The sequence below is a fragment of the Phalaenopsis equestris genome, unplaced genomic scaffold (assembly GCF_001263595.1).
Source record: "Phalaenopsis equestris unplaced genomic scaffold, ASM126359v1 Scaffold232764, whole genome shotgun sequence".
Taxonomy (NCBI): Eukaryota; Viridiplantae; Streptophyta; class Magnoliopsida; order Asparagales; family Orchidaceae; genus Phalaenopsis; species Phalaenopsis equestris.
In genome coordinates this window covers 354766-380578 of record NW_018250726.1, presented here as the reverse complement: position 1 = coordinate 380578, position 25813 = coordinate 354766, and the positions used below count along the sequence as shown (strand labels likewise).

General features: G+C 35.3%; 1 protein-coding gene across 3 annotated transcripts; it reads right to left on the bottom strand.

Moving 5' to 3' along the window:
* Positions 1-678: 678 nt before the first annotated feature.
* On the bottom strand, positions 679-25790 carry LOC110038391 (FACT complex subunit SSRP1). 3 transcript variants are annotated; one of them, XM_020743216.1, is made up of 17 exons: positions 25553-25790; positions 25196-25391; positions 24940-25125; positions 19547-19652; positions 18496-18632; positions 6943-7026; positions 6767-6861; positions 6517-6625; positions 6261-6347; positions 6037-6132; positions 2841-3038; positions 2596-2747; positions 2375-2522; positions 1919-2017; positions 1638-1814; positions 1446-1524; positions 679-1076 (listed from the first exon to the last, which is right to left on the bottom strand). In XM_020743216.1, the coding sequence occupies exons 2-17, from the start codon at positions 25247-25249 to the stop codon at positions 946-948; spliced, it is 1938 nt and encodes a 645-aa protein (XP_020598875.1). In that variant the 5' UTR covers positions 25250-25391; positions 25553-25790; the 3' UTR covers positions 679-945. The 3 variants fall into 3 exon arrangements, with proteins under 3 accessions (XP_020598875.1, XP_020598876.1, XP_020598877.1); XM_020743217.1 differs by having other exon boundaries at positions 25196-25362; XM_020743218.1 differs by having other exon boundaries at positions 25196-25358.
* Between the last annotated feature and the right edge of the window lie 23 nt (positions 25791-25813).

Genomic DNA, 25813 nt, shown 5'->3' with positions numbered 1-25813 from the left:
GAGCTGCTATCCATTAAGACCGTGAGAGATTCACTCTCTGCCCTATGGCTTAACGAGAGCTCAGAAAACATCAAGAAGCTCCTATGAGATAATCATTCCTTTTGACAACCCTTGCTAGTCGTTACTTTAAATGCAAAACAACTCATTTAATTAAGAGCATTCTTGATAATCAATGGGATGTAATTAACCAAGTAGGATGTCCCATTGAGAGTGCTCATGACCTCAGAACAAGCAAACACACTTAAATATTTAATTTTGAGTTGTCCAACGAAGAGAAGAAAACCCCAAAAATTTGATTATCATGACATGAAGGCGATCATCATTCTAAACTTGTTGGTTATTATTGTTATCCTCCTTATTGTACTTACATGCTTTAAACAATTGATTACTTTTTTGTGTATTAGAATATTTTACACGATACTACTGTTTTTTCACTAGCAAGGCCTCTTTTTATTATTCTATTATAATTATTCTGGAAAATACAATAATTTGAACATATTACATATACAATGGCAAAATAGAATTCTCATCATAAACATCTCCTAAATAAACTACTACTTATCCCTAACAGCGCTCTGATAGTTCCTCAAAAGTTGTTTCTCCATGAAACCACTTTACAATTATTTCTTGGAAAAACAACAACCGCCCCAAACGCGCCTTAATTTATATTATTATTATTTTTATTATTTTTTTTGTTTTAGCAGTCAACATTTGGCCGGTAAATTCTCAGAGCAATGAGTTTAACATTCAGTGTTTCTTAACCCAATTAAAAAGGTGCCCTCTTTCCATACTTAGAGCAATGAGTTCAACATACGGTATTTCTTAACCTAATTAAATAGCTGACCGGTTTACAAATCTTAACGGCGTCAGTTCATCTTGTAAATCACCATCTCTTTAGAGAACTGGTGGCTTCAGAGATAGAAGTTCAGAGCAGATAAAAACAAATTAGTCACTGCCACTTTCGTTGCCAGAATCCACATTAATGGTGGGTCCTCCGCTCTTGTAGCCGGCCATGGCTTCCTTGTAACGCTTCGCATCAGCACGAGCCATGGCTTCAAAAGGCTCTTTCTCCTCCGCTGCATAAAAATGAAAATTGATCACAAAGTGAGCATACAGACTTAAGCCAAGATGCAGAAGAAATTGATCGAGACTTTCCAAAAAAAAGACATTTACATGCATACCACATATTTCTTATGTATCTAAATATCTAAAACCTAAACTTTCATATTTACATTCATAATACTCCAATCTTTAATACACATACAACTTTACTAACTTTTTAAATGTCAAATGCATCTTTTTTTACGCATAGGTTTATAACACAAATAGAGTATAAATGTAAATATTAAATTTTAGACGTTAGATATACAAATTCATAAGAATTGTGTCGCATGTAAATCTTCCCAAAAAAATTGAGTCTTGTAAATAAAATAATTTCAAATCACCGGTCATCTTCTTCCATTTCTCCCCAAGAGCTCTTCCCATATCAGTAAATGACATTCCAGGATTAGCTTTCTTCAGATTCTGAAACAAAAATTTTAAAAAAGGGTGTTTGCAAATTCATTGAAAATTTTGCGAAGGGAAGAAAATATTAAACGGCCGATTTTGAATTCCAGAGCACCACATTCCTGACTAACCTCTCTTTCAGCATTTGAAAAGAACACAAAGCCAGACATTGCTCTTTTTGGTGCGTATGGATCTTTTTTCTTCTTCGGCTTTCTCTTCTTTGAATCATCATCTCCATCTTTCGACTTCCTCTTTGAGGATGATGCTTTACTTGCAGCTTCCTTTCTAATTTCTTTCTTAGAAGGTTTCTGAAAAGCACCAGATTTTGAGAAATAACTATCCTCAATATAGAAAGTAGTCAAAAGATTTAATTAAGAAAAAAGATAGTTTCAACAAGAATGATATGATTTACTTCTTTCTCGCCCCCACTTTCAGCAGCATCTGATTCCTCCTCTTCAGAAGCATCAGTTGGAGATCCACCATCATCTTTATCAGCAATAAAATCTTCATCCTGCAAGCAAAGAGGCAATCAGAAAAGTATGGCAAACCCACGTTTAAAAAGAAAGGAAGATTTACATACATACCACTCAATTCCTATGTATTTAAATATCCAGCACCAAAACTTCAATTTTACCACCTCGTGTATCCATGAAAAGGTGTATTTCACTTTTTAAATTTCAACCATTTTGACGAATGATTTGGGTGGTATAAATGTAAAAGTAAAGTTCAGGTGTTAAATATGTAAATAAATCGGAATTGAGTGGTATGTATGTAAACACCACAAAAAAAAGACTACAAATGCATGTGCGGCGAAGTTGACCGGAGTAAACATAAAAAAGTTCCAAATTAGGGATTATCGAGCACTCGCCTCATCATCACTTTCCTCATCACCAGCGGCATTTTTAATCCGCTCAAGATGTGGGTCAACAGCATCATCATCATCATTATGAAGAACTGCAGCAACACCAGTGGTAACCCCTTCAACACCAAGGTTCAAGATCTTCAATCCTTTAGCACTGTAATAAGTGAAACGCTGCATGATAATCTAAGCACATTAAAATGTTGTATTTAAAGAATAAATTGACCAACCTGATAAAGTCAAAAAGGCTGTGATATTCATTTCTTTGGATATTTCCAAATAAATGTTCTTGGTCATTTTTTAGTTTTATTAGAAGATCAAAGTAGTGTGATGAAACACTAGAGCCTCCAGCACCATGTCGCTCGAATTCAACATATTCGATCTGCAAAGATTGGCATAAGAAACAAAATCAACTAAACCAAAATTCTATTTTAAGATGATGTATCACGCACAGGAATCTTTATAGAGCTGATACCTCGTCATGTAAAATGAGAGTTGGAGGTTTAGGCAAAAAGAAAAATCCCTTTTCAAGTGGATATAGCAATCCATCTTCAGCTTTAAGAGATGACTTCACAGCATAGCCATCTTGACAGCTTCGGAAGGTTCCTGGTTTAGTGACCTTGGCACCAGATAAAGCATTCAGTATTCTGGTGAACTCCTCATGAATCAGCCCCTAAAAGTGTAAAGAAAGGGTTTAGAATTACCTTTCTGAATTATCCACATAAAGTATTACTATAAGACAGAACAAATCGAAAAGAAAAGCAGTGATTCAAACAATTAAACTGATGTGGGAGGAGATCTCGCCAAAAAACCATCAAGCCAGGAACCGATCAACTATACCGAGGATTTGTTTTTAAAGTAATAGGATTTACAATCCTTTAGAAAAGGAGCTTTCTCATTTGTTTCTTTATTCCTAGATATATTATTTATTTCTCTTAGATATTTGCTTCTATTATTAATTGTTTGAGGTTATGTATGCGGAGGTGACTGCCTATCGAAGAGGGCGAAAAAACAAGGAAGAACAACCCGATGAAAAGGAAAAAATAAATGGGCAAAGAATTAAAAATAATGAGAAGGAAACATGCCTAGAAGTTAACAATATCCGTTTCTACTAGCACTGTGAAACCAGAGGGCATAGCAATACCAATTTTTGTAACTTCAACCAGAGTTGAGACCCACTGATGAGGAAAAGCCAACTAGTTAGATTGCTATTGCAGCGTTACTTCAAGATATTGGTGAAGTAGGAATCGGACCCAAAAAATTTTAAGTCTGGCTCACAGCTGACCACAAGGTACCCCCAACATTTAGACTAACCTGCGACAGCAGTAAGAACAACAATAATATTTTTGTACCACTAGGAACTGTTTTGGCAAGGATTCAACCTGAAGACAACTTTCGTTGAAAATCTAATTTCCAATAAAAATGTTGGTAATTTATGGTGAAATTTTCTGTCAAAAATAATATTTATCCTTGTGCTATAGAAACAAGCAGGTCAAACAAGCCTTCCATGTGTAACTTAGCTTCCAATTTACCAAATTTATAATCCTTGAAATAAGGGTCTTTGTTATTTATTTATTTACTCTAAGAATTAGGATTTGTTTCCTTTAACACATCTTTTCTTATTATTTTCTTTTTGCTTGTTCCCTTACTTGGATACTTAAAAGTTTATTTAAGCGCCTGCTAGAGCAAGGAAAAAAGCAATCAAGTTTCACCCTTCAATAGAGTCCCTAAATATTGAGTTGTTGTTCCTCTTCCAATATTTTTTTTCCTCTCACAAACCTTCTCCGGGGACAAACAACATCCAAAAGGCCGCCATCAACCTCCTTTGCTGAATCCAATGGCAGAAATCCATCATACAAGGGAAATTGAGGGCTGCATAGATTTCCATGAGCAAAGAGCATAGCACCTCAAAAACATTAAGTTACACGGTCAAAATAGAAAATTCTCTCCTATGGAGCTCTAAAACATGCAACTTAAGGCCCTCATCAATGCTTCTTACAAAAAATTTTTACGAGGCTTACACCTCATTTGCCTCAAATATTTGAGACAATACACCATTTTTAACAGAACTAAAAGTAATATCAATATGCCTCAGCTATTTGCCCTCACACCTCACACATACTAAATTGCAAGAAAAAAATAAAAAATGTGCCAACAGAAATTTAAGTAGAAAAAGTTCCGACTATCAATATAATTATTATTTTAAGTAATATTTTTAAACGTAGATGATAACTGAGATTAAAGATAATGAGAAATAGAAGAATATAGATTTGATTAATGATAAGATGCAAGATAAATAAATCATTATGTCAACGATTCTAATAAAGAAAATCGGGCGATGAGAATATTAGGGACTTTTAATTTAAAAATTCAATTGTTTATTACTTACCATATTTCTGTTAAACTCGGGAGCAGTATGATAGAAAGAGACAGACTTATATTGAACTTGATTTTTATGTTTTGATGTTTTATTATTTTGTTTTTATATTTTAGCTTACTTTAATAGGTTAACGTTTACCTAACTTATCTTATTTCATAATTTGATGCTAGATTATTACCGTGTAATTTAAACTCTGTGCAATTTGTTACTTCTTACTTAGTGTATTGTCATATTACTTTTAATACGTTGACATGTTAGAATATTAATATGTTAGTTTTTTACTTTATAGATTATACAATATTTATTAATTTACATAATTTTTAAAATTTGAGTCTTAAGTCTTGTCTTATGAACAAAAAAATGCCTCGGTACCAATTGTGTAATTTTAATTCTTGTCCTTGAGCTTAGGTTTCATCAATGAATTTCACAAATTCTCCGCTCCAATGTCAGTCAGACAACAACAACAAAGTTTTCAGACAAAAAGTATGAGGTCATTTTTATTAGAAGGCAAACTATTTTTGTGTCAAAGTCACGCCAAAACAGACACACGTCAATATCTCTGAACACCTCAAAGGTAGCCTACTCGTGCCATTAAACTAGGCATGAATACCCATATGAATGGTAGATTTTACTTGTACAAAATTATCCACCATATGGTCTCAATGCCAAGCCATTGCCAAATATTGACAGGATAAACCTTTTCCCAATAATACACCTTTTAAACCATTAACTAAATCACCAATTAAGCCACTAAATATTTTTATCTTGTCAATTCCTACATGCAAACAAGTTCACCAAAGAACATGACTCCTCTTGTAACAATAAGAGCGTGAAAAGAAGTATAATATGCTAATTGTGTGTAAAATCTCACATGAGCATATTGTGACCATTTATATATGCATGTTAAAGGCTGCCCAAGTCAATTTAGTTGAGCCAAATCTTTCTAAGTGAATTGAACAAGACAAAATAATCTATCTAGCCTACCGCTTAACACACTGCAATGGCTCAAAATGGTCCCTTAGTTCCATTCTACAAGATCAGTACATTTATACTTTTAACAACTTCCCTCTCAACAGGTATGGAAATCAAATTTCAGTATTAAACTCAATTAACAAATATTCTATACGATTATTAAACATCAACTTTATTATAGATATATACACAATATTATGTCCCATGCCCAATCATTTACAGAAGATAACACCACAAGCCTTGACTTCAAAAAGAAATGTCAGAATGGTAAAAGAGTTCAGTAACATGTAATATTCATGAGCCATGGATAAATAATTACCTTATATTGCATCTCTGTTAATTTTCCCTTAAATTTTGTTGCCAAAAGTTCCTCACTGATCGACAAGGTACCTTCAACAACACTTTCTGTCTCGAACTTTAGAAGCACGGTCAAACAAAAAAATGTAGCATTAATGAAATGTTAGGGGAAATAATGAGCCAACTTCTATAGTTTTATAAAGTTTATTTTATAAAACGGGGAAGAAAAGAAAATCAAAGGTTTACCTGGATGACAATATGCGGATACAAAGTTTGCCCTTTACGGATTGGTGGATCAAGGGTAACAACGACAAAGGTATGAGGCTGATTGGACTGCAAAAGGCACACAAAACCAAAAGTAATTCGTGACTTATCACATGAAAACAGTGCTACTTCATATCAAATGCATTTAGAAATTTTCACTGGAAAGATATTAAGCATCAAAGAATTACTGGGTAACATGACATCAACAACAAATTCATTCATGGGAGGGTTTGAGAACCTTAGGCAATCGAAAAATTCTAACTACACTGCTGTACTGAATTTTGAAATCATTAGCCTGCCCTTGGAGCCTCATGAATGAAAGATGAAGTTCAATGCTATAACGACCTCTGCAAAAAATATTCAGAAAAGTTTGACGGATGGAAAGGATCGCTGTAGAGAAGAGATATTTAAAGAAAGAAAAAATAATTACTGGAAAAAGATACTGATTGCTGACAAAATACATTATTACCAAAGCATATTTCTCATACCTTGGCGTTAGGATTGCAATACCATCAAATGTAACAACTGCGTCTTCACTAGAAGATCCAACATCTGCCTTAGCTAATATTTTGTCTAAGAAAACCTTCAGAACCAAATGCCAATGAATCAGTGGTGGTTACTATATAATTATCAAGTTTTAATCGTATAGTCAGCATTTGAATACCTGAGCTGGAGGATGGTTCTCATCTCCAACAAACTGAGTATTTGAATTGGGTATATGAAAACATAGATCCATCAACGAGTCTTTCTGTGATCAGAAAAGTTGTAGTTAGAAGGATACATGCAGTGTTTCCTTAACAGCACATCCATAAAATACGATCAGAATGTCAACCGAAAGAAATAAAAAAAAAAATGCTCAAGAAATTACTTGGGGAGGAAATTACTTAATTCATGATTCACAAATAGAATATGGGAAACCAATCTCTCCTTATTTACATACTTACCAAACATATTTCACCTAAATTAGTAAAGGAAACAATTATGAATAAAAAAAAGAGCAAAGGGGAAGGAGCTCACGGCAAGGAGGGCCCACGTGAATCCAAAAATGAGACTCATGAGCGGGAGAGACCGTCACAAGAAAGTAACCGGCAGCTATGACCGGAGGAGAAGGTAAGCCATCGCCGAAGGGGAAGGGAAAGACCAGAGAAATCAGAAGAAGCATTGTTGTTTGACCGAGAGAAAGAAAGGCTAGGGCACGGTTAATAGGAAGGGAATAAACTAATCAAAAGTTTCCTAACATATCTCAATCAGATCCATTGGAGGTGGGGCCCATCCCACATGAGAGAAATATAGAAAGGACCAAAATTTCTCAGATTTCCACACTCCCCCCTCAAGATGGGAAAAAAATTGCGTACGTCAATCGTATGCAGAGATGTGTACATAATAGGGTACACGTGCGTTATACGGGGGTTACATGGGGCTTACAAGCGTGTTATAACTTTCTTGTAACTTTCGTGTAACTCACCTGTAACCCGCGCTTTTATTTTATTCATTGGGATTACAATATTACAACGGGGTTACACGAGAGTTACACGGGAGGTACAACGGGGTTATAACCCCTTGTAATCCCCATGTAACCCCCGTGTACCCTTTTACGTACGTAACTCCTGTGTACGATTGACGTACTCAATTTTTTTCCCTCAAGATGACTCGAAAATGTTATAGAGATCGAGCTTGGCATTGAATTATAAGAAAATGTTGAAAGGAAGAGCTTCGGTAAAGACATTAGCAACTTGGTGGTGTGTCGAGAAGTAGCATAGTTGTATAACTCCCTTATTGACCTTTTCAAAGAAGAAGTGTCTATCAACTTAAATATTTTTGATCCCATCATGAAATGCACATGATTCTTGCAATATTCATAGTTAATTGATTGTCACATAACATTTGTATAGGCCTATTGGAAGAACATCACAATTCTCTTAACAATTTATGAATCCAGATCCCTTCACAGATCCCAAAGACAAGTGCATATATTTTAATTTTGCACTGCTTCTAAGAACAACTGATTTTGCACTACTTCTCTGAGTATCAAATTTCCCCATAAATGAGCAATAACTTATGGTAGATCTTTTGTCAGTGAGTTATCTTGCCCACCTAGCATCAATGTAGTAGACTTTCGATTCTCCGTTTCTGAATTTTTCAAAAATTAATCTATAACCAAGAGACTTCTAAAGAAACCTCAAAATCATATAAAGCATCTCCAAATGTTCTTTATTTGGGCAATTCATGTGTTGACTCATAATACTGACATAATATCTATGACGCACAAACACGGGGACACAAACACGACACGACATAATATAGAGACACAATAATTGAAAAAAATTGAATATGGCACGTCATGGGTACCTTTTAATATTTAATTAATTATTAATATAAAATATATGTTTGTTCATTATTATTTATTGAAAATATCATGACATAAGCTAGCAAGAATAAAGTTTAACTTATATTATAAAACCTCATGCTTGTGAAAATTAATTTTTTAAATTAGATACAATATGTTTCAAAAGAATTCATCCAACTTATAATTCAACCTATCTACTAAAATTTAAATAATCCTATAATTATAAAGAGAGAATAACTAATACCGGCTTTAACGAATATTGGATGTAACTTCAATGCTAGATTTTGAAGAATGTTAAGAGCTTCAACATGACGAGAGATGGAGCCATTTTAACTATGAGGTACAATTTAGGTTATATACTTATAGTTATAATTTTCTAATTCTCGTATCTCATTTTCTCAAAATCATGTTAAGCTCACATCTGATGCGGTGATGAGGTGTGTCCCAAACGTATTCGAGTATGAAAAAAATTCAGACATATTTTGTAGTGTCGGGACACATCGGACAAGTGTTGGTGTCTGATACGTGTCTAATGCGGGTACAACATACTTTTAAAAGTGTCAGTGCTACATAGCATACATGCAATATCTAGCCTAGTATGTGATAGGTAGAAAAGTTTTCCTACCAATATTTAGTATCTTCCACTTATCTGTAGACATAATTTCATCTTTCCTATTAGACTTCTTATTAGGTTCTCTTGAAATATTAATAAGTTTGCATCCAATCATCCCTGTTTCATTTAGCATATCTAGGATGTATTTCCTCTGTGATATAACCCTTTTCTTGGACCTTGCTACCTCCATGCATAGAAAATATCTCATGTTTTCTAAGTCTTAATTTCAAACTTAGCAGTTCTTTAATTTTAAGAATTTCTCTTTCACCATCAACAATAAGAATCAGGTCATCTACATATACAATCAATGCCATCAATCTTATCTCATTAAGTGTGTTTTATGAATGTGCGATCAACTTGACTTTGAGAATATCCACTGGATTTCATAGTTTTAGCAAATCTTTCAAACCACACCCGTTATGATTGTTTAAGCCCATAGCGAGACTTCATAGTTTGCATGCAATATGTTTATTAGAATCATTCTCAAATCCAAGTGGTATCTTCATTTTACACATCTTTTAGATCCCCATCCAGGAAAACATTTTTTATGCAAGTTGGAGCAGTTTCTATTCCTTGTTAACTGCTGCTAAAAGAAAACCTCTGATAGTATTCAGTTTGACAACTAATGCAAAGGTTTCCTAATAGTAAACTCTATAAGCTTCTGTGAAAAATTTAGCAACAAGTTTGACTTTGAATATCTCAACACTCCCATCATCTTTATATTTTATGTTGAACGCCTATTTGCAACCAACAGCTTCTTATCCTAAGGAGTTTGGTAAGAGTCCACGTGTCATTATGCTTCAATGCTCGAAGCTCTTCTTCCACCGATTTTCTCCATTCTAAATTTTCCATAACCTACACTCTTGAATTGGGTATCTTGTCCAACTTTCTTTGTCAACACCAGAAGAGGAAGGGGATAACTCATAAGTAATGGGCTCCGCACCAAAATTTTAGGTAAATGTGGAATCAGGTTTTTGTTGGAGCAGTTTTGTCTTTGCAAGTTATCTTCCACCTACTCGAAATTTTTCTTCCTCCTAGCATACACAGTAAGTTCTTTGTTGTAGACTTCAAATAGGGTTCGTTATATATCCTCAAAAAGAGCAGGAGAGTCGGTTGTAAGAGTAGTAAATGAGTTTGTTGTGAAGATGTCATCCAGTGCATCCCAAAATTGATGTTCATTTGTACTCTTCCCCTGATCGTCAAATTTGGTATGATATGATTATTTTTAAAAACCGTGACACCCTTGAAGTTGTAGTATTTTCTAATAACAGGAGAATAGCACTTATAGCCTTTTCTTGTAGAGGCATACTCAAGAAAAATACCCTTGAGTTTATGATTTATGATAAGGCCAGAGAGTTCAAGAGTTACTGCAGAATCTCTTATCTTTGATTCAAATTTAAACTCTGGAATACCACTTGAAGTCTTCGTCCTGTACTTAGTGACTGTTGACCTCATTTTGAGGTCATTACTCTTTTCCTTAGGATCCTACAATCTAGCCATAGGACTTTCCTATTGACTATCTTAGAAAATTAGTATTGGAATCCATTCCCTTTGAAATTCCAGTCACTTCCTATTTCTCTTGTAATGTCTTACATTGATGATTTCAAAACCATCGTCGATGATTTCAAAACGATTTCAAAACCATCGTCGTATGGTCGAGTGGTAAAGGACTATCATGTGGAGACTCAGGGAGAAGTTCCCAATAGAATATCAAGCCCTAGGAAAACTTCTTCAGGATATTATCATCACACACACACACAAAATGAACAAAATTCACTAAGTTGCACAAGATCGGACAAAAGTTGAGCTTAAAGGATGGACGAAAATGTGAACTTCTCCGGACGACCTCCAATGACGAAATGGAATGTGTCAGCGCGTCCGGGACATCAATTTTAGCTAGGAAAGAAATTCATATTGCTATGATTCTGCACACGAGAAAATTGCATGCAAATCGATGAATTCGTCAAGACGACCTCCGACGACAAAACGGACCACGCTAACGCGTCTGGAACGTCAGAATTACCTAAAAAGGATATTCATTTTGCTATGATTTGACGCACGAATAAAAATGTACAAATCAAAATTTATTTTTGAAATATTAAATATTTTATATTAATATAATAATATTTATAACCCCACTTAATCCCTTCTTCCCAGTCACGGTTCGATTGAAGTCTGCTCGCCCCTCTCGTGCCCTAACTCCCGTGATCGGCCACACCTAAGGCCGCGCGAAGCCTTAGCTCCCGCATCTCCTCTGCCATACGCGAACAGGCTCACCCTCGTCTACACGAGATGGCTTGCCCTCCTCTTCTCTCACTCGCGGATCGCCCTCTGGATCCCCGCTCGACCGAGCGGCTCTCCAACGGCGAAACTCCACCTGACCGACCCTTCCTTTCCCCTAAGCCTACTTTTCTTTCTCTCTAAATGTTTCTCTTCCTCTCCCACCACCCTATTCGGCCACCATTAGGGCTGGTAGGTGGCTGCTCCTCTCTCTTTTGCCTATAAAACCTCACCTTGGGGAGGTTTTTAAAGGTGACCAAAAATCTGAAAAAAGGTGCTGCCAAACTTTGTCCTATTCGACACTCTTGCTGGCTGCTCGGCGGCATTCTTGCTTGGGGCTCGGTATTCTTGCTGATTTGTTGGGCATTCTTGTTAGGTTCCTCGATACTCTTGCTAGACTGCGTGTTTGACTGAGGTATAAGCGTTTTAATTGTGGTTATGCTACCCTAAATATTTATTTCACGTGGATGTCTTTCACTTTAATGACTTAGAGAACGTACATTTGGGAAGTGCATGTACATGAATGTGTTATTCTCATCCCATTAAATCCCAGGCATGGTTTTGTAGCATGAATATTGATCCATCCCATCAAAGTTGTGTTTTTCCTGAAGAATTTTGGGATTGCAAAAAGAAAATTACATATTTACATTTTTTTATATACCAAAGGAAACAAAACAGAGAAGGAAGAAAATGTCTTTTTTTTTTTTTTTTTAAGTGTTCTAAATGACCATCTTATGTTACTTGATCCTAAAGCAAAGAAGGCTCTTACCTGGCTTGCTAATCTTTCCACGAATCAAGTACTAAAGATGGAAAATGTTGGCATAACATCTCCATATGTAGACAATTCAACAGTTTTTTTTGGCAAACAATCTTATTCTTATAATGCGATATTTCTAGCATTTAGTCTATTTGCAAAATCTGAAACATTTGTGTGGCGTATTTGCAAAATATGAAATCTTTGAATGGTTTATTTGCAAAATCTGAATTCTATTGGTTGTATTTTTGCAAAATCTGAAATCTTAGAATGGTTGATGTGCAAAAATATGAAATGCATGATAAATGGAAGTTTGGAAGCTTTAGTTGTTGTTCTTCGATGATATTTGACTATTTGGAACAAATGCTATAAATGAAATGTTGAAACTCTTTATTCTTGTTCAAGCAAATAATGGAATTCGTTTCAATGCTGAGACACGTTGGCTTTAGGAATTCATTTATACTTATTTGTTTTTTTTTCTCTATTACATGTTCTTATTCGAAGCATATGCTGGGAGGCTTTACAAGATCCGAGTTTTATAGCTCTCTTCTGGCCCATTTATTGGGCTCGATTTAGCTCTTTTCGAGTTGCATTTTTGGCTTGAATATTGTTCTATTTTTTCCCCTCTTATCGGGCTCGGTTTACCTGTCATGGCTCTTTTTTTTTTGTTCTTTTTGAGAGTCTCAGTTTTGGCCTGAGATTTGGTCTGGTTTTGCATGAGATTTGGCTTGGTATGCCCCTTTGCTGGGCTCGATTTGGCTCTTTTACTAAGCTAAATTTTCCATGGAATGTTCTCTTTCTGTTTTAACCCATTTGGTAGGCTCGGTAATACTGAATTCTGCTCTATTTGGCTTGGAATGGTGCTTTTGCTGGGTTCGATTTAACACTTATGTTGGGTTCGTTTTTTGCCTGAGATCAGGTTCGGTTTCACCTGGAATTTGATTTGGTTCGGTTCTTTTCCGGGTTAGGTTTTACTTTGGAAATTTGTTCTATATTTGGCCCCCTCTGTTAGACTCGTTTTGGTTAAGAAGTGGCCATGTTTTTGCCCTTTTGTTGGGCTCGGTTTTTGTTGGGCTCGGTTGGCGATTTGTGGGCTTTGCATTGAACAGAACCTGTGCTATGCATTGTCATTCTTCATTGTATGATATTTAAATACCTAACAGCTTTTTCATTTTGTGATTTTGCTCTGGCTTTCCTTTGTTTAATTGTGAATACTTTAGTTGGGTGGATGTGTTAATTGCACGTGCAATCATTTGGAAATATAAATGGGTTGTTCTTGGTGGATGTATTTATTTGTGTATGTAGTGGTTGTGGATGTAGTGGAGGGGCAGTGGTGATGTGTAGATGGTGTTGGAGGCGTGTGGTTGTGTTTGTGTTGGTGGAAGTGTGAAGGTGGTGGTAGTGATGTTTATGAGGGGCAGTGGTGATGTGTAGGTGATGTGGAGTTGTGTGGTCATGTTTGTGATAGTGGATTTGTTGGTGGATGTGTAGAGATGTTGGTCTCTTGATGTGTTGGTGTATAGAGGTGCTTGTGTGTGGATGTGTTTGTGTTGGTGGATGTGTTTGCGTGCGGATGTGGAGGGCAGTGGTGATGCTCTTGTGGCACTCCTATTTTTCTCGGAGCAGAGATAAATATTTTTTATGGCATCTCATTTATGTTGATTAGTTTGTTTCAAGCCAGTATACATAATGGTTAAAACCAAAGAGGTTGGTTCATATGCGATGTGGGATAAGGATATAAAAATAATAATTTGTGACATTTACCTCAAGAAAGTAAAACTGAGAAATAAGTGGACAACTTCTTTCAACAAGAAAAACTGACAAAATATTATCAAAAAATTCAAGGAAGTACAAATAGAGAGTATGATAGCATGACATTCAAAGTTAAAAACAAGTGGGATCAATTAAAGAAGGATCGAAAAATCTGTAAGAAGATGAAGTGACAATCAACGAGCTTGGGGTGAGATCCAGTAAAGAAAATGATTGATGCTTTCGAGAAGTGGTGGACGAAGTTGAGAGAATGAATTAAATATGCAATAGTTGGAAGGTGATTGAAGGGAATGTCAGTTTTTATTTCTGTTAATTGTAATGTTTGTTGAAGATATTCACGATTTACAGTTCATGTTTATTTTTTCTTCCTTATGCATTTCATATTAACTGTTTCGGTTTTTTATACAAGTTGTATGTGCTTTTTTTCCTTTTATATTTTTTTTATATCTTTTTGTGGGTTTTTGAGGATTATGATGAGACATTTGACTTTATGGGTTCTCCTGGATAGTATGTGTGTCAACTATTGGTTATTGTTAAATATGAAATCTTAATGAAGGCAACAAAATTTCTTCTTTTTTTTGTGCTCCAGTTTTTGGGGTTATTCTGGATTACATTTTTTGGTGATATGCATATATGACACACGAGTTTGGTAATGCGTGAGTTAAAGACAACAAAAAACATTTTCTTTATAAAGTATATTGTCTTCTTACAGTGATAGATTCCTTGGTTTATACATTGAGTTTTTTGAAACCTCAGAGCGCATAAAACTTTAATTAATTATTTCTATTATCAATTTTTACTAACGTTATCTCTAAATATGTTTTTTTAAGCATTCAGGAAAGATGAGCTCGAAGAATGAGTACCTCCGGAGGATTACACTGCTATTGCGGACTTCAATGTTCCCTGCTCACATAACGTCGGTCACATAGCTACAAAAGACAATTTTACAGGTGCCTACAGAGAATTACAGAAAACTTTGACTATTTTTAGTGGGTAGACGGCTGGAAGATTCCACTACCAAGAGTAATCGGGCATGAAGGCTATCCCTGGAGGACGTCTTAGCTCGTGATATACGTTGTCTGGATTTTAAAATAATATTATCATATTATTAATTGTTATTTTAATAATCATTTTTTTTTAATTTTGGGTACTCACTGTTTAGTGTGGTGTCTATCTTTATTTTATAATGTTCTATATTGAAAAATTGCTTTTAAAGTATAGAATGTACTAGTATGAGCAGTTCTGTTGCAAATAACGGTACTATAAGGGGGCAGGATGGTTATTTGTCCATAATTAGCTGCAGCGCATATCTATTTTCAAACAACAAAAAACAAGCAAACAATCAATTTATCCGCAGCTGCTTCTTGCTGATGTTGTTGCTGCTGCCCCAAACAGACCCTAAGTAGATTTAACTAGTAGTCTTTTATAGGCAGGATTGTAACACCAAGAACGGTGCTTAATTAACCTTTGGTGAGATTTCAAACTATAAGTCCCTTTCATTCATTACATTTAAGTTTGAGTTATGCACTAGTGGTGGTTCTCATTCTTAAATCTAGACTTCAGGGATGATATTCCTTATCACTACATCGTAGGTACGCTTTCTAGGGCCTTTTTCTAATTCTCCAATTGGTAAAATATAAGTACCAAAATTCTAAAAAAGCTGTTCACACAAGGCTCTGTTTAACCCATGCTAGGCATTCTCATTTTCTTTTGAATGTCTACTACCTCACATAGAAGAATGAAACATGTAACATGTGGTCCTTCAAATAGGCCCTTATGCCTTTGCAAGAATTTAAGAGACCGATCAAAGGTTTCAGTGAACTATAAGATCATGTTGTCTTTATTAATCATCTCATTGAATCATTTATGTGATTCACCTCTGTTCATAATGTAACTTTCTAATTATAAGCACCTCTTCCCAATATGTAAATTTCACAAGATTAAGGCATGTAAGGCGAAAATATTGTTGTTCTTATATTTGAACATTCTACAATATTATACACTACAACGTATAGGCATACATTAAATATATTTAGTGGGGTGGGTCGGGAGAAGAATGACAAATTGAAGCCTTCCATTGTTATGCATATAAAATCATTTAGCCTCACAAGCATAATTGTGAGATTGGATGAAGCATTGTATTTTAAATTGTCCCATTCATTTCTATTTTATAAGTGTCTTTATGAAATGATAAATTCCATCTATCTTACTTCTCTAGTTAGGTGTAATGAATTTTTTTTTTTTTTTTCACTACTTTGGTTTTCAGAATATCGTCAAACCTCCGTTGGCAAGTTTTATTATGCTTAATAAAAATTTCTATAGCGGAAAGCTACATTGTACAACTAGATCAGCTAATATGTGATCGATATCAAAAAGCTACTAACAAATTAAAAACAAAAAAGGTATAATGCCTATAGCAATTGTCAAAAAAGACATTTTCTCCACACCAATAAAAAACTGTAATCTCGCCAAACAGAACCCCTTCAAGATAAAAAAAGCATTGTTGGATTGAATGTGGATCAATGAATTAAAGAATCATGCATATATTGAATTCATTTAATAGGATGCATGTGCCAGTATCCTTTTTATCATTGAATTTGAGGAATGGATGTCATAGTGGAGATTGAATTAAGCATGGATAAACGAAATGGTGTTCAACATCAAAGGCATAAGTGACACCTAAGGAAAAAAGGAGAGTACTATGATGATAGTTAGAGCCTAATGAAAAACTAACACATGAATTGGGGCTAAGGGTGGCATATACGACTGCTCTAAGGAAGAGAAAGATAATTAACTGTTGGGCAGCAGGAGAGCTATGAAGTGGATTTCAACAAAGACAAGTAGGGCTGTCAAAAAAGCTCGTTGTTCGCGAACAATTCGTGTTCGGTTCGTCAATGAGTTCGTGTTCAATTCGTTCGATAAGTAAACGAGATGAACGCGAACAAATTTTTTTCGTACGGTTTGTTAAACGAACCAAACACGAACAGTGATGCGTTCGTTCGTGTTCGAATCGTTATTGTTTGAAATATAAAATAATTTAAAATAATTATATATATATAATTTGTGATATTTTAAAACATTAATTTATTATATTTTAAAACATTAAATTTTATAAATTATAATATATAATAAATTAATAATAATAATATGTTAATATATTATAGTAGTAATATACTAATATAGATATTGTATATTTATATAATATAAGTTATATAATTAATATATAATATTATTTTTATATATTAATATTAGGGATGTCAAACTGGCTCGTCGTTCGCGAACAGCTCGTGTCCGGTTCGTGTTCGGCTCGTTCGTTAAGAAACGAACACGAGCTTATTTCAAACAAACTAAATTTTACACGAACACAAGCTTTGTTCGTTCGTGTTCGGTTCGTTTACACCCCTAAAGACAAGTTCAGAAATAGATATATGCATGGCTCACATTTTTTGTCTTTTCATGTGACCATTTGAATCAAATCCAACAATTTCTAGAATATATAAATTTATGAGACAATCACGGTTGAATCAAATTGGACATATACTAATTCAAGCCCAAGCCAAACATGGTCAATCACCGTGGTCAAACTGAATAAGTTAACAGAAGCAATACACCCAGAACCACTAAACAGAGCTGGAGAAGAGGGATTCCGATATATTTTCTTCTCAAGTACGCAAAATTGTCCCATTAACTGATCTAACCCTCTACCACAACCAGCATTCCCTTTTAACATAAGAACAGGGCATCCTCTTTATTCTATGCAACCCAGCCAAGCTAGAAGGTTGTTTAACCCCGCCCATTATCTTCAAAGAAGAGGTCAAAGAGAACATGGGTGCACGGCCGCCCATCTACATATCTTGCTCAACCAACATGGCATGAATCACTAAACTTATAAGATCTTGAATATACATTCATCGAATCTATTACATAATACAGTTATAATCAGGTCCATAGTCAAGTAGGGTCAAAGTCAAATTCACCCCACTTAAAGCCTGGAGAAGAGTGCTGGTGTAACCAACTTTGCTTCATGACCCAACTATAAATCACCAAGAAATACATAGGTCACATTTAAGCAAATTTAATGCTAATTCTAGCAAAAAACGAAAAACAAACATGACAAAGGAAATACACTAATATTTGGTTAGGGCTAATCCTTTTGTCTCTCACATGCATATCTATAGAATTAGAAAAGAAATGTCTTGATTCAAATCTCTGTAAGCTTACAACTCTTATTCAGATACTTACCTAGTTTTTATAGGCAAATGATTTTGTCAGAAAGTGACAGTGATTATTGCAGTTCATACTGATGAATGTAAAACACGCCCCCTTGGCTATATGATAATATGCTTGTAAACAAGGAAATTTACAGCAAAAAAATGACATAATAAGTAAACAAAAATGGCATGACACAGAATGACTGCAGGCATGCTGCCTGTCAAATATTTTAATAAATTACCTCGTTTGCACCAGTTGTGTCATCCACATGAAACTCCAAGTAAACATCATTTTTCCCTTGCATATGTGATTGAGCAACGTCAGCAAGTGAAATTTCAAATGCTTGCTTAGAACCAACTAGAAATGTAAGCATGTTTCCTGCAACAAGTGAAAACAAGTCAGCATAGATTTACGTTCGAAAAGCATAAACAAAGTTCCAGATAAACAAGAACGTACATACAAATAGAAAAAAAAAACATCCATCACAAATATCCAAGGACGTGATAAGAATGAGCGGAAGGCAGCAACACTGAGCTAATTAAAGTGCTATAAATAAAGGAGCCTTAAGAAAAATTTTGCCTGGGTAAAGATATGATCACATAAAGATGACATGAAGTGTACAAAAAAGCCAGACGTTTTATTTTGAAAAGAAAAATGCACAGGAAGAAAAATATACCCAGAGATATATATTCTAAATTTATTGAATAGAAATGCCAAATAAAAGAAAAAAAAAGTACAACCGGCACATCATGAAATAACTATCGTCTAAATAAAGGATATCAATATGTAGTGAAGTCAGAAATTGAGAAGAAAAAACTAAAAACAATCAAAATATTACCATTTTAGGTAGAATAAAATTTCAAAAAGGACTGCACTTAAAGCTTAATAGTTCGATTATTCTACATTTTGTTCAACACAATCTAGAACAAGAAATTTTCAAATTGCATTAGCCATCTAAAAACATAGCAACAAGAATATGCAAAAAAGCACACCTAAATGTTTTTAACAACAAATAGTTGATTTGTTGGTATGAACCATGTGATCTTGTGGCATGTTCGTGAAGGAAATATGAACGGGGGAGAAAAAGGCCATGAATGATGATGGTGAGTCGAAAAAAAAACCACACAGCCAAAATTTATTTTTATAATGCATTCGCTAACAGACTAAAGAGAGGAACCTAAGTTTATAAGCCATGCTTGTAAATAAACAAATTATATCAACATGAAACATGAAATGTTAATTACAATATTTTTTTGTTAAAATTTCCTCATTCGCAAAAGAAGCCTTTGTACCATCTATTTCAACTTCTCCCCAATTCCGGCCACTGACTGAAAGCTGCTTCTCTTCTGGCTTTACCCCAATATTTTTCTCTATGAAGGTTGTCAAATTACTAACATCCTGTAGAACAAATAGTATATAAATTAACTAAGGTTAAGGATGTTAAATACACCAATAATAATTGTAGCATTTAAAAGCAATAAATTACAAACTCATATACAATGCAAAAATGAGTAGAATCGAGTGGAAACTCCCATCATGTCATATTGCAAGCACAATTTGTTTTGCTACATGACTAAAGCTAGTGAACTAGTCATTTCAACTCATTAAACAACAATACTAACCAAAGAAGCTCAAAAAATTAATTATGTCTACATATATGAGCGCTTCTATTTTAGCAGAAACACGTTCCTATCAGCAAGGTCTCGTTATTACTCAACTAAGTCCATGCTGAGACAGTAGCAATTTATGCCAAATGGTCAAAAATAACACAAAAGTAACAATTTAAGCAGGAATAACTGCACTTCCATTTTTTAGAATACATCACAGATCGATTGAATTTAGTATAATGGCACCCCAACAAAATAGATACATGTTAAAAGATAATATTCAGTCAACAACTTCTATAACTCCAGCTGCAAGAGAAGAAAGAAATTTCAAAGAGTTGCACCATAAGCAAAAATTTTGTGAGTAGTCAAAGAAAAATTAAAATAAAATTTAAAAACACAAAACTTCTTATGTAGCAGTATTATAAGAAATATCAAAAGAAAATTCAAGAAAAGTTTGAATTTACTGTGTTTTGCAGTAGAAGATGTGCATATAGGCATCACATCAATATGCACATAACTCTCATATTACTTCTAATTTTAGAAGAAATACAACATGAATACTAAAGGATTATAAGAACAAAGGTCTTGAAAAATGTTTTCATGGGTTGCGGATGTGTCCAAATGTTAAAGTAACCTATGTAAATCTAATAATTTAACAATTTACGCCCTTTTTAGCACATGCTTAATCATAAGTTTAACACAAGTAATGTTAACAAAAGCGTACTTCACTCACACCACGTTCACGAGGTTATCACATACTACAAACTACCCATAACTCTTTCAAAATTGAGTGGTTTGCTTATATATGCTACTATCACTATTGTTGCATCTTTTAATATAATTTGAACTAAAACAAAGATCAGATCTTGTAAAGGATCATGCAGATTGTCTGCAATTTGGGAATTGTATTGTATAAGATAGAAGATACCGAAGTTCATTGAAGTATTAACAATCTGATTTCTCCATAAAAATTGTTGACAGCGATTCTCAAATAAACTATTGAGATCAAAGAGGAAGTCGTCAGGGCTCCATAGGTGTCATTGGATAGTCTATCAGACAAAATATGAAGAAGAACATGACCCTGTTAAGATTTTCCATAGAAATCAGGTCAAAACAAATGTTTTCTTTCTCTCAAACAAATAAAATAAGGATAAACAAACACCTATTATTCGAGAGGTAGGCGATCTCTCCCAGTTCCTATACTATGAGAGGCGGGAAATATTTCCCAAACCCTAAACCTAAGACTCACAACAATAATCTCATGCACAACCCAATTTTAAAGCAAATTAACCCGATTTATAATAAACAATACTAAATGATAAAAGACTAAATTGCCCTCGTAAGCTAATAAAAACAAATTTGTCCTTAGGTGCTGATCTAACATTACTCCCTTCCCAAAAAGACATCTTCTCCTCAAGGTGGAAAAAAATAATGATGTTCTTCCTCCACCACATCTTTGTTTTTTCATCCCCTGCCTCCTTGTCATATATTGTGAAAACCGGTAAGAATTGATTTTTGCAATGGTTTACTGGGGCTCGCTTCTCCTAGATCTTTGTCTCGTAAGGAGCTTTGATTGTGGCCCCCGATTGCAGCCCGTGATTCTTGTCCTGTGCAGAATTCTACTATTCGAGCTTTTGGTGTCATTGTGGTTATTGCAATTTGGTAAAGCGCACTACTTGTGCTGCTCTTATTAGCCCGTTCTATTGTATTATGGTCTTCAACCAACCGCCCTAATTCCATAGTTTCTCCTAACTCTCGTGGTCCCAACGGACAAAGTGTTGCATGTTTGTGGGTACTCTTCATAAAGTTCCCCTTAAATACTGCTTCAGAAATCCCTCTTAGTTGTCTCGACAAAAGCTCGAATCCCTTCATATACTTCATAATAGTTTCCTCTTGAGTCAATGCAAAGAATTGCTCGTGTAAGTCTCCTTCATAAATGGCTCGGAAATGTTCTAATTAGCGATCCTTAAAAGTTCTAATTGGTTGATATTTTCTCCATTAATACCATGTTAGAGCCTTATCTTCCACACACAGGGTCACCGTCATCAATTTTTCTTCCTCTGTCAATCCATTAACAACAAAGTATCTCTCCCCCCGATAGACCCAAACGTAAGCATGATCTCGTTTATAGATCAGTATCTTCAACTTCCTTATAAGTGTGTCTCCTCCCCAATTTTCTTAACCAAAGTTCAATCCACCCATAAAGCATAAATTGGGTTCCCTTTCTCAACCCAAATTGATTTCTCTTATTCCATAAGTATGGCTAGCGCCAAAATTAGCTCGCTCTCCTTCATAAGCTCTTGAATCTCCTTCCACCCAAAAAGGCGTTGTAACAAAAGGCATTGACCTTGCTAGATGTAACCCTGGGTCGAGGTCCTATCCACCTTGGGTCGTGTTTAAGGCCATAATCCTTCAAATCAATCTTCTCTAGCCCTGAATCGCACATCGTCCCATTCCGCCTACTGACATTCCGCCTGCTGACACTTGTTACAGCCGTCCGGATATCGCGTTATTCCTTCCAAGTGTTATTGTTCGAGTGCGCTTCTAATTCTTTCGCTCAATCCTGTGGCATGCGGCAGAGATTTCAATGAGACTCGACAATCTTCTTTATCATTTCTTCTAGAGTTGTGAACCTCTCCTACATAGCCAAGAAATGTTCATCCATTCCAAATCTGATTTAACCAATCTCTTTCCACATTTCTTTCTCAAAGGAATCTACTTTTGGGGCCCCCATTACTCCTTGTACAACTTTGAAACTCCTTTACGCTGAAATCGCAAGGTTTGACATTTATGTACGTAGTTTCGGCGTGAGACTCTGGACATAGTGATCCTGATGTCTCTCTCAATCAAAATTCCAGCCCGCAACAAATCTTGATTGTGCGAGCAGCGCAGAAGACACGTTGCGTCGTGATCCCGATCTCTATTTTCGATCAAGAACGATAACTCCAATATCGCGCAATCGTTCACTTCCCTAAGTGTGTTTATACCTTGCAATCTCGTTGTTGGCATCCCAACAAAGAAAAAATAGTGACTATGTGTTTGTACACAACCACGAACCTTTGCCCTGTATGTCACGATGTCCCTGTTGCTTCGCAACTAGCTCTATTCAACTAGATAACAATCACAGAGCGGAAGGAGGAGAAAGAAGAAAGTTTTGAGCCTATATAAGTCATGATTCCATCATTGCCTTCTTCGCAAAATCATGTAGCAAGATTTGGTAGTTGCCTTCTCTGCATAGCAGCTTCGGGTTTTCCTAAGAAGTGATCTTGTCATTCCTTCCCTGCCAAATCAAGCAACATGATCTCGTAGTTGCCTTCTCTACAAAGAAAGAAGTTTCGGGTCTTTGTAAGCCGCAATCTTGTTGTTGCTTCTCCGGAAGCTTTAATCGCGACTATATGATGATCCCACATCTTGTACTGTGCTGAGATGTCTTGTTTCCCACAAATCCTGCTTTGATATCAATTTGTTTGGATTCTCCGTAAAAAGAAGAGCAAAACAAATATTTTATTTCTCTCAAAATAATAATACAACCACGAACAAATAAATTATAGGATAAACTCCTACAATTCGAAAGATGAGCGATCTCTCCCAATTCCTATAATTTGAGAGATAGGAAATTTTTCTCAAACCCATAACCTAAGACTCACAGCTATAATCTCACGCATAACCCTAACCCTAAACATATCAGCCTTATTTACACTAAACCATAATAAATAACAAAAGACTAAATTACCTATAGGTTAATAAAAAATAAATTTGTCCTTAGGTGCCAATCTAACGTACTCCAGCAACTCAACTTTCCAATTACAAAAAAAATAAAGATGAATTTGCATTTTTAACTTATTTTATTGAGTATTAAACTCAAATATCGATAATTCTTGTAGAATTATCATTTAATTTAAATTGACCTAATTAATTGTGTGTGGAAAATGTTCTCCTTTCTTTGTGGAAATTGTTAAAAAAGTGGAATAAAAAATCCTATTGTAATTTCCAATTTAAAGAGTTGAAATTCTGAAGAAATTGATTAAAACCTCAAATAATGATTTCCTTTTCATCTCCTTCTATGTGTTTTCCTCGGCCCATCAAGTTTTGGATTCACATATTATAGTTTTTTTGTCAATAACCAATAATCCTCTATGTGTGTATCATATTTTTGTTCTTCACCCACTTTGTAGTTGTTGCTTTCTTGCATTGCCTAGCTTCTATGTGTTTTCTAATAGTTTTTGTGCTGTGATTCTTCCTGCTCTACTTGTGTTGTTGTTGTTACAAATCAAGTGTTTTCCTAACACCCCTAAAGAAAAATACTCGTATTTGTTTTTTCAAACAAAACGAAAATGGAAAATCTTATTAAAACAAAAATTAAATTAAATTAAATTAAGCAAAGTTGATCTACAAAGTTGGTATCAAAGCATTAAACCATGGTACAAAGTACAGATGAACAAGGGACACAAAGGTCAGAGAGTGCCGTACTTATTATCATAGAGAAACATTGGAAGTCAAGAAATAGGCAAGAAAGAAAAAACCAAAGAATGTCAATCAATGGCTAACAATGAATTCATCATGAATCTAGACAATCAGGTGATTCGTTGATCTTGTATAGTTAACAATTCTTTTAACAAGTTTTGTAGAACATCTTCCATATGATCATCTATCAACTGATACTAATAATTTTACCCACTTATAAGCGACATGCTAAAACAAACATAAGTTTGATACCAATTTGATATAAACAATGAAGGGACTTGGATTTCTAATGTGAAGTAGAATGGGATGCAATATTTAAAAACATAAAAAATCACAATACTAAGGTTACTAATTTGTAACTTTTATAAACTTATCATTTCAAGTGTATGCAAAGCAAACACTATAGTTCATCCCAAACGATATTCAACAGTTGACCAAAATCACAAGTATCACAAGTTTTCCAACTCAACAAAGAACATGGAAAGAATCAATAAAAATTGCATGCGGTACAAACATGGCATCGAATATGTTTAACCAAACAAAACGAACATGTAATCGCCATCCAATCTTGTTCAATAATACTATTAAAACTAGCAAAACAAGAAAATACACACCTGTTCACGAAATCCAGTGAACTTGTAAGACAACCCATCTTTAACCCGGACTCCGAACTGATAAGCCCTGGGAACCTTCATCCAACTCACACCAGCTATATCAGCCTTGTCCACCTCGACAACCTTCCCACCGCCCAGCTTTCTCCATGCGATTCCACCAGAATAAACCCTAAGCTGCCCAGGGTTCTGCAAAAACGACAAATTCATAAATAAACCCTAATTTGAGAGTTGGGAGATGGGTAAAGACGAGGATTACGGATCCGCCGCGGCCTCCGAGGAGGATATTGTTGAAGAAATGACCGTCGCTCATTGCTCAAGATGAATTAACGGAGCGCTTTCTTGTTCTCGTTCTCCGGCGAAATCCCTTGCCCTCACGTCAGCGCAGTAAACTTCATTTATTGATGCATTCCACTTAGGGCCTGTCTGGTAACGGATTTAGAGCAGAATTTAAGCTGGATTTAACCTAAATCTTGCCAGACCGTCATTTTGGACAAAACAAAGCCTCGGATTTGATAAATCCGCATTTCACGGATTTCAGCCTTAAATCCCGTGCATCGGAGGATTTAGCAAATCCGAGATGGGCGCTTTCGCTCGAAAAAAAACGTGAAATTACCTTCCCAATGGTTTCGGGTAGGAGAAGAACAGAAGGAGGAAAAGAATCGGAGTTTCGGGTCTCTGTAATCCGGGACCCCGTCTTTGAGTTCCCAACTAGCTCCAATTGCGACTGTATCGCGAGGTTTCGGTAACTAAAGGCGATGGTTTAGGACGACACAGAGGGGTGGGATGGACACGCGAGTGTTTTTGGTTGAGCAGTGTAGGCGAGGGTTTCGTGTAGAGAGGAGAAAGCAATGCAGTCGTTCTTATTAATTTTATT

Bases quoted from the DNA above. Each gene is read 5' to 3' on its own strand.
- LOC110038391 (XM_020743216.1), bottom strand. From the start codon at position 25,249: ATGAGCGACGGTCATTTCTTCAACAATATCCTCCTCGGAGGCCGCGGC. The intron at 18,633-19,546 runs GTACAAAGGCTT...CACTTGTTGCAG, and splicing joins GGGAGAAGTTGAAATAGATG to GAAACATGCTTACATTTCTA. The intron at 6,862-6,942 runs GTATTCAAATGC...TTGGTTCTGAAG, and splicing joins AGAACCATCCTCCAGCTCAG to GTTTTCTTAGACAAAATATT.